Raw genomic sequence first — 9546 nt, 5'->3', positions numbered from 1 at the left:
ACATCAATATGAGCCCTACAAAGCAAAAAGCAAGCAACATTAGAGCATCTAGCACTAAAAGCATCACATAAAAAGGCAGTCCTACCTCTGATGCTCCTGAAGATCTCTAATCACTAGCATGCATCACTACCAGCTCATACAACAAGCATAAAGGCGTCTCTCCTGATCAGGCATCCTACCATGCAACACAGAGTAGATCCTTAGCCTTAATCTAGCATGAAATTTTCATATACTTACATCAAATATCAATCATATAACACGTATGGGTATTTTGGGAAATACTTACTTGAGCTCGGCTGATTGCATGCATCGTACCCTTTTCTATTAAAAAAAATTTCTTCGAAAATAAATTTATTTTAGAAAATTTTACTAAATCTTTAGTTTGAGTTCAAGAACACCTGAGAGTATGTCTGAATCCCTCAAACCAAGACTCTAATACCAACTTGTAATGCCCTAAATTTAAACCCAAAATTTTCGATTAAAACTTAAGTGTTCATTTAACTCACAACTACAAGATCTTAAAATATTTATCAAAGTATCATAAAAAGTTATCAAGTACACAAGCCCTCCATTGATGTGATGCAATCTATTTGTGCCTACTACTTTAATATAAGAAAACCTGAAACATGTAAACCACAAATCGTAAGTATAAAGCTTAGTGAGTTCCCCAAAATACCACACACAACACAACACAAATAAACAAATATTGGTTATTACCAACCATGGGGACTATCAGCAGTCCCAGTGGGCTAACAGCATGCTCGATGGGTTATAAGCAACCCTAGAGACTATCAGCAGTCCCGATCATATATAAATAGCATAACATAATAATAACAGCTAGACCCAGCTGGTCATCACAGATAAAACTATTCTACCATACAGGCTCATACAAACATGCAAGAGTTACAAAGACAGCTGGCATCCTACATATATAATTTAGTGAGCCGGCATTAGTGCCTTCGACTTACGAGCACCTAGAGAAGACTTACCTGAATCGAAGAACCCTGAAACACTACAACATGATCGCTTTTTTGCACTGCTTTCACCCACAAATCCACTTATACCAGAACCAGATAAAATCATATTTAATAGCCTAAAACCCTCAAGTTTGACCCAAGGTCAAACTTGTTCAAAAAGTCAATGTCAATGAAAGTCAAAGTCAACAAGTCAAACTTCATGTTGAGTATGACCAACTTACTCAGCTGATACACATGGCATACTCACCATCCAGGGATAGGACTCCTCACGAGTATGCGTAGCGTACCCAAATGTATACGTATCGTACTCGACCAAAAGGCAATTTTCATTAAGTGCTTAATCTCTTAAGCTCTTTCATCCAACACTTAGATCTAGTCCCACAACATCATTCTAAGTTATAAAGGTTCCACCATTATGACTTTTCATGTCTAAAAAAGGTCTAAAAACCAAAACCTTAACTTATTAATCCATTAAGACATCATGTCACTTTCATGGAAGGAATAGAAGGACTATGATCACATTTTTATGGATCCTAATTGCTTCATAATGGATAAAGTTTCCAACTTTATCCATTAAAATGGTTCAAACCACCAAGATCTAGACTTTAAGTATCAAAGGGACCAAAATTGCATCTTTATTAATTTAATCCATTAAGTACAAGTCTCCAACCTTCATATATGAATCACAATGATGTTTAGATGGATAAAGTATCCAAGTTTATCCATAAGAAGGTCACAAACTTTTCAAGATCTAAACTTTATGCACTAAAATAACCAAAAACTCATAACATCCAAAACTAGCTAGATTTAACAAATCTATCATCAAGATTCAAACTTTATACCTCTATAAGAGAGATCAAGGCGAGCAAAGTCCAGATCTAAAAGCTTCAATGAAACCAACACTTCTCCAAAGAGTTCCTTTTTCTCCAAGGTGCACCATACACACTCCAGAGCACTCAAAAACACCTTCTTTTAGCTCACATGTCTCAAATTAAGGTTAGGGTTTAATGGAACGGTGTTGGAGATGTGTAGTTGAGAATCAAATGGTTTTGGGCGAGTTAAGGAGATTAGATAGGGCCCAAACCATGAAAATAGGGGTTGGGCATAGATTGCGTACCCCGATGTACTTAGGATGCCCTAATACGCCCAAAGTACTCCCCTGTACGCCCAACGTACTCATCTTTACCTAAAACCGTCCAAACTTCAAACAATCATAACTTCTTCATTTCAACTCCATGTTTGACGATCTTTATATCCACATAGAGGTATTGAATATCTCTACAACCCTATCTAATTACTTTTGAATTAAAACACATCAAACTAAATCCATAATTCATAAAAGAAATCTGAAACATTACTTTCCCATTTTACTCTTTGACTCTAAAGCACAACCGAACTCTTGGATCACACAATCTACATTGCCCACATCCAAATAGTTCTAAACCTCTCATTACCAAAGCCCTAAGCCTTATGATACTTGATCTTCGGGTCATGACCGCGAATTACGAAACGAATCGAAACAGGGTGTTACAAATTGTCTTTTTTGGAATTTGAACGAGATCTTGTCTTCGGAAAGATTTAAAGACATTCTTGGAATAAAATTCTGATTTCTAATATTTCTTCGAGATATGATAACTGCCTCAATAGCACATTTGCCCAAAGATTTAACCTGTAGTCTAGTACCATTACATAAGCCATTTGTCTGATCAATGTTTCTCAATAACATAACTTGAACACCAACTTTTGAAACGAGCTTATGATTTGGCAGACCAGAGACTTTAAGACCATTTAAAACATTAGGTGAATATAAATTTACATCAAACTGATCATGAACAAACTCGGATCGGCATAAGCTATCTAAACTTAAGTCAACTGTTTGTTCTCCTAGAAACAATGACTACAAATGATCGTTTATTTCTTAGACAACTTCATTCTAGGGAGAAAGTATAGCTCTTTCTTTAAGATAATCAACAATGTGAAGATTTCCATAATAGAAGGATATACAAAACTGATTAATGAACCTATAGGATCATATGGATTATTAATGACAATGTCTTCTGGAATATCAAAAATTGTTTCACTGTCATTCGGACCACCAAGATTACCTTCTCTTATGTCCAAAAGTCAATTTGCAAAACCCCTTATTTGTTTAAAAGCAGATGGATTGCTTCCAACGATTAACCTCATGTTTTATTAATTTATGAACTTGGCATTGTTGTCATAAATAAGAACTTAAATAAGCATTAACAATGTTTTGTCTACTGCCACCTGGAACAACAAGCAATAAAGCTTGGAAACATTTTAGGGGTCTTGTATTTATAAGTGAAAACTTAATTTGAAGATAATATTGTAATCCGTATGATTTCCTATTATGAAACACACACACACACACACACACACACACACACACATATATATATATATATATATATATATATATATATATATAGTAAAGGGAATTGATATTTCCATATTAGTTTATTATGTATCCATTGAAAAAAAAAAAAGGAATCGACAATTATACCCTCATCTAAATTAAGGAAAGTTAGAAACACAATTTGAAAATACCCAACAAGTCATTTTCTTTTACCTCCTTTTCACACAAAACCTCCTCCGAACACCATCTCCGACGATCCGACGACCACCTGCTCTAAACAAACTCCTCCCTCCTCCCACCACCACTAAACCTCCATCCATCTCCATCAAAAATAGGAACCCATTGCCGACCAATATCTTCCCCCTCTTCCTTTCCCGATCACCATCTCCGACAACTCATCTCTCTCCTACAACCAACGAAAACTCTCTCCGAAGAACCTGTAACTCACTAAAACTCCACCGTAGGAACTTACAAACAACTCCCTCTGGCAAACATATGCAAACGACCGTCTTCGGCGAACTTGCAACTCAATGAAACGTAATCACCGAAACACAATGAATGATCTATATTAGGCTCTACCATTAGTGTAAAAACATCGTCTGATCCAAGATCAATTCCGGAAGTTGTTTTCTTTCGTTTAATTCTACAACTAAGGCACCATCAAGATTTTTAATCTGGTGACCTCTGTGAGAAATCAATAATACCTAAAAATTAAATCAAAATCAACAAATTGCTCCTATCACCTTTAGAAATCTGCCATCTTTCTCTTTATTATACAATTGAAGCTCTTGAAGAAGTGTTTGCCAGCTGAAGAACAAAATCGTGGGTTGTGTGATTTAGAGTTTCCAAACATTAGGTTTTTCTCTTTTGATGAAATACCTAGAAATTAAATTGAGGGTATATATATGTCCCATAAACTATTTTTTCTATGGATGTATTAAAAAGTTAAGTGGATAAATCAGTTCCTTTTGGAAAAAGATAAAGTAATTAAAAAAACATTGTTGATTTTATGCAACTATCATATTGTTCGATATTTAAATTGATTTTCAATACAGGAAACAAAGGGTTTTCCTATTAATTGTCCTAAAAATGCACCAAATTCGGCTACTGAATTGAATGATGAATTGGGTCGGAAAAAATAGAGTATAAAGTCGGAGAGAATGCCACATGGCAATAGACTTGACTATAAAAAGGACACGTGACGTTTAGGAGAGGTTTTTATTAAGAGTGGAAATAATTCAACACATACAAAAGAAGGGCATAACTTAAAAAGATATATACAAAATACGTTGTCATTATATAACTTTAATCATACCTTATAATACTGTCAAGCCGAGGTCATTGGCGGCACGTGCGTACCACACGTTGGTGGAGATCCAAAATTTCAAATTGCTTCGATTTTAAAACATTATCACTAAATTCCACTGGCCACCCCACTAAAACTAGAAATCATATGCCACTATAAATATCAAACACTGGTGTCAAGCACTTGCAACACACAACACAAAAAAAAAAAAACAAAAAAGTGTCGGATTGTACAGAGAGAGAAAGCTAAAACAAGTAAAATGATTCATGTAGAGGAGGATGAAACCCTAAGAAAAGGTCCCTGGACTGAACATGAAGATGTTCAGTTGGCTTTTTACGTGAACATGTTTGGTGATCGCCGATGGGATTTCATAGCAAAAGTTTCAGGTTTGAAGGTGGCGGGAGATACAAATATCAAAATTTAGGTCTAGGGTTACCATTTATGTTCCAGGAGAAGCCAACAAAAGATTATTTATCTCAAAAAAAAATATTTAACTTGTTTTTGCCCTTGTGTTCTACCCAAATAAATCTTTTGGGGGGGAACTTTTTTTGGTGAAATTTTACGTTTATCAGGTTTAAAACGAACCGGAAAAAGTTGCAGACTGAGATGGGTGAATTATCTGCATCCCGGGTTGAAAAGAGGAAGGATGACACCTCATGAAGAGAGGCTAGTTCTTGAATACCATTCGAAATGGGGAAACAGGTTTGATCACTTTATTTTATTTTATTAATTTATTCTTCGGTTTTGATATTGCTTAGAGTATTGTTATATGGTTTTTGTTCTTTATTCTTTTCTAATGGTTGTCGATAATTCTCATCGCTTAAAGTTTTATATGCTGATTCATTATTGATGTATATGCTTTCATTTAATATATTCTTGAACAGGGATCTGATTGATTAAATCAATTTAATTCTCATCATGGGGTTACAAAAGTTGTACTCAATCATATATTTTTTGAGTATGTGATTTAGTCAACTATATATATTCACGATTTTATGTTTTCTAACAATGAATAGTATGTTCTTTTATTTATGTTTATGCGACATATATCAATTATGTGGTTAATATTGTTCGTTTAACTCACTTTATATTGTGTATAGACTATCTTTACTACCTAAAAGATTACAAAATTTTATTTCGTTAAACATAATGTGGGTACCATGATTAATGAAATGCAGATGGTCAAGAATCGCTAGAAAATTACCGGGGCGTACTGATAACGAGATTAAGAATTATTGGAGGACTCACATGAGGAAAAAAGCTCAAGAACACAAAAGGGTTTCATCTCCATCTTCATCCTTCTCTAACAGCTCTTCATCCTCATCAATCTGTACTAACGATCCCACAGTTGAATCGATGCCCATGAATGAGACGAAAGAACGAAGCTTTTATGACACAGGAGGGATCGAAATGGTGCCTGCTTCTAGAGGCAAAAACAGCAACACTTCAATGAAGCATAATAAAGATACTAGTGAAGAACAGGAGAAGATCTATTCGATGGATGAGATATGGAAAGATATAGATTTGTTAGAAAATGATGATCTTAAACCGAGTTTTGATCCTTATAGCGACGTTTCACCTTCTCGGATATGGGATTATTCAGTCAACAGTTTTTGGATGATGGATGGTGGTCAACAAGAGTTTGGTACAGATATGTTTTTCCCGGCAACAAGCGAGTTGTTAACAGGTTAAGTAGCGGTATTCCATTATTAATTTGGTGATCGTAGTTGCAATAATTTCCTCAAGGTACTTGTATATATTTTTTATGGGGTGATATTAAGCTATGTCGATCTGTGTTATATTGAGGAAATAACCTTTGTAAGTATCTTATGTTTTGTTTTTGGTTACCCTAATTAAATCTTACACTTAGGCTCATAATAAACTTCATTAATAACAAAAACTAGATAATAAAGATTAAAAGAATGCAAAATGAATGACCCAAGTTGAATTTGGTTTTGAAAGTTAAATAGCATGGGCATAAACGACAAATCGATATTGTTTATGTGAAAACTTCGTATAGAGCTCTGATCAATCAAAAAACTAAAGCTCGAATTCATAACAAAATATTCACTGCAAATAATTTGTAACTATTGATTTTGAACAAAAAAGGTCTTGACAAATTAAAATTGGATTTTATAAGTACATCTTGTCAAAATGTAAATGTCTTGTAAACAAATTATTCAAACTCATTAAATCTTTTGATTCTCTTTTCCCAATGAATTAATTATAACTGATGCATATTCTTCAACTCTCTTTCATTGACAACAAACTTTTACCGGAAAACAAGCAACCCGACAGAAAATCATATTATATATGCACACCTACATAAAATAAGTAAGTAATATTGTTTTATTTTAAGGTAAGGAATGAAAGTTCAAATTAATAATAAAAAAATATATTGTATGTGTAGGAAGCCACAAAACATATATAAAAAACACGAAAAAATATTTTATAAAAAGTCAACATATAAATGAAAGTTACATATCACTACAAAAAGAATGGGTAATAGCGGCGACGGGTGTCGTCGCTAAAGGTTAGGGTTGTCGTCGCTAATACCTTTAGTGGCGATTTGTCGCTGCAAATGCGTCGCCGGTGATGCTTCGTTGCTAATACACATCTAGTCGCCGCTAAAGGGTCTTCGTCGCCGCTATTGACATGTCGCCGCTAATACTGTTTTTAAAAAAAAAAAAGGTCAAAATATAAAAAACAATATAACATTTATAAAATCAGATAACTTTTTATAGAAATATTAATCCATATACAACCAATTCAAAATATTAATTCATACACAACCAATCCAAAATATTAATCCATACCACAACTAAGTATTCTACCAAAGTACAAAACATTTCAAAAAATCCTAAAATAACTACTCGTCCTCATCATTTCCTTCATTATTTGGTGGTGTCAATCAATACGTTTTCACTTTCCTCTACAACCATTGGATTGAAAACAAATCGGACAGATGGGAGTAATTTGACGCGGATCGCTGTTAGTGAGCATTAGCGGCAACGTTAGGCAATACCGGCAACATATAATGCATCAATTACATGTCGCCGCTATTGTCCGGCGTCGTTGTTAAAGTCGTCGCCGGTAATGTTAACATTTCTTTATTACAAAGTTAAAAATGAAATAAACAAAATGAGGAAAAAAAAACAAAGAGTTAAGATGAAGCAAAGTAGGACAAACAAACAGAAATTAAAAGTTAAAAAAAAAAAATAAAAAAGTACGCCAAGCAATATATATATATATATATATATATATATATATATATATATATATATATATATATATATATATATATATATATATATATATAATATATATAGATCCGGTAATAAATTTTTTTTAGTAGAAAGGTAAGAAATTTTTGTTCTACTTATTTTTTTGGCGAAAAAGAAAACAAATGAATCAATAATAACATGATTCACCAAAAAAAATTCCGAAAAAACACTTTGATGATCCATTTTTATGATAATTTTGTTGATATTCACTAAAATTGTCATAAAAGTGAATTTTTTTCTTGATTTACCTAAAAATGAATCATGAAGGTATTTTTTTCGGAATTTTTTCTTGTGAATCATCTTATTTTTGAATCATCTAATAATTCATTTCATTTTTTACTAAGAAAATATGCATATAAAAAAAAATTTTACCTTCCTACCAAAAATTTCATTCTTATTTGATATTGACTCTCTCTCTCTCTCTCTCTCTCTCTCTCTCTATATATATATATATATATATATATATATATATATATATATATATATATGGAAAAGTGAATATACCCTTAAGGGTATATAAAATTACGTACCCAAACTCACTATTATGTCGTTTTGTATCATATAATACATTATAATTATTCTAATTATCCAATGTTCTTATAAATTAACTTTTAACTTAATTACTTTTATGATTTTTATAAATTACACATTTATCTTCCTATTACATAATTTTTATTTTCAACTACAGAATATATAGCCTAGTAGGTGTTTGGCAAAAACATGTGATGTAAAAGAAAGATAATAGTGAAATTTCAAAATTTTTGAAAATAAATCAAGTTAAGAGTTGAAGTTTAAGAACATTATAATGAATATATTAAACAAAACGATATATTATGGTGTGTTTGGGTATGTAAGCTTATATACCTTAAGGGTATATATATATATATATATATATATATATATATATATATATATATATATATATATATATATATATATATATATATATATATATATATATATATATATATATATATATATATATCACCACGTGATAAGTGATAAGGGGAGGACTAATTAGCTTTGTGTGGTATGTGGAAGCCTTCTCCACTATGGAGATTTGAAGTAAGAAAGCACAAGTTGTTCCATTTGATAATGTAAAGCACATTTTAATGAAGTGGAATGATTTGTAGGAGGTAGGTTTCATACAGTGTAAGCAACTATTATGGGAAAAAAGGCAACTTCCACTTTAGAAAATTACATATCATATATATTTGATTATATCTCTTTTATTTAGTTTAAGTGCATTTATAAGAAATATTTTTTTTTTTCATCTAAAAAAAAGTTAACGAAATGTATTTGAACAAATGCCAAGTTGTTCAAATATATATCTACCAAATGACTGTTTGTCCACTTCTAATGGAATAAGAGTAGCCAACAATCAATAAACACGTTTTTATCAAAGATATAAGACACTTTTTTTTTAACAGCATAAGTTTTTTAATAAAATAACATTCAATTGTCTTAACTTAGCATAAGATAGAAAACTTTGACCCACACAACTTCCTAGCCAAATCCTAATTGAGGAGCACGTGATCCAAGACAAAATATAAGGTTATTAACATAGACTTAATAACCTTTCTAACCCAAAAAAACGTGAAC

At 32.1% G+C, this 9546-nt stretch overlaps 1 protein-coding gene across 1 annotated transcript; it reads left to right on the top strand.

The window, feature by feature from the left end:
* The first annotated feature begins 4833 nt into the window (after window positions 1–4833).
* Window positions 4834–6485, top strand: LOC145048167 (transcription factor MYB48-like). The gene is made up of 3 exons (XM_078996601.1): window positions 4834–5046; window positions 5233–5362; window positions 5839–6485. Exons 1-3 carry the CDS (start codon window positions 4920–4922, stop codon window positions 6350–6352), a joined length of 771 nt encoding a protein of 256 aa, XP_078852727.1. The 5' UTR covers window positions 4834–4919; the 3' UTR covers window positions 6353–6485.
* The last annotated feature ends 3061 nt before the right edge of the window (window positions 6486–9546 follow it).

The sequence above is a fragment of the Lactuca saligna genome, chromosome 5 (genome assembly GCF_052625555.1).
Source record: "Lactuca saligna cultivar CGN05327 chromosome 5, ASM5262555v1, whole genome shotgun sequence".
In the NCBI taxonomy this organism is placed as follows: Eukaryota; Viridiplantae; Streptophyta; class Magnoliopsida; order Asterales; family Asteraceae; genus Lactuca; species Lactuca saligna.
The sequence above is the reverse complement of the archived record's forward strand: the minus strand, read 5'-3'. Positions and strand labels throughout refer to the sequence as shown.

What these genes read in the sequence shown, in the direction of transcription:
- LOC145048167 (XM_078996601.1), top strand. Translation starts at nt 4,920, where the DNA reads ATGATTCATGTAGAGGAGGATGAAACCCTAAGAAAAGGTCCCTGGACT. An exon ending in TTTCATAGCAAAAGTTTCAG is followed by an intron (nt 5,047 to 5,232) that starts GTTTGAAGGTGG and finishes TACGTTTATCAG; the next exon opens with GTTTAAAACGAACCGGAAAA. An exon ending in CATTCGAAATGGGGAAACAG is followed by an intron (nt 5,363 to 5,838) that starts GTTTGATCACTT and finishes AATGAAATGCAG; the next exon opens with ATGGTCAAGAATCGCTAGAA.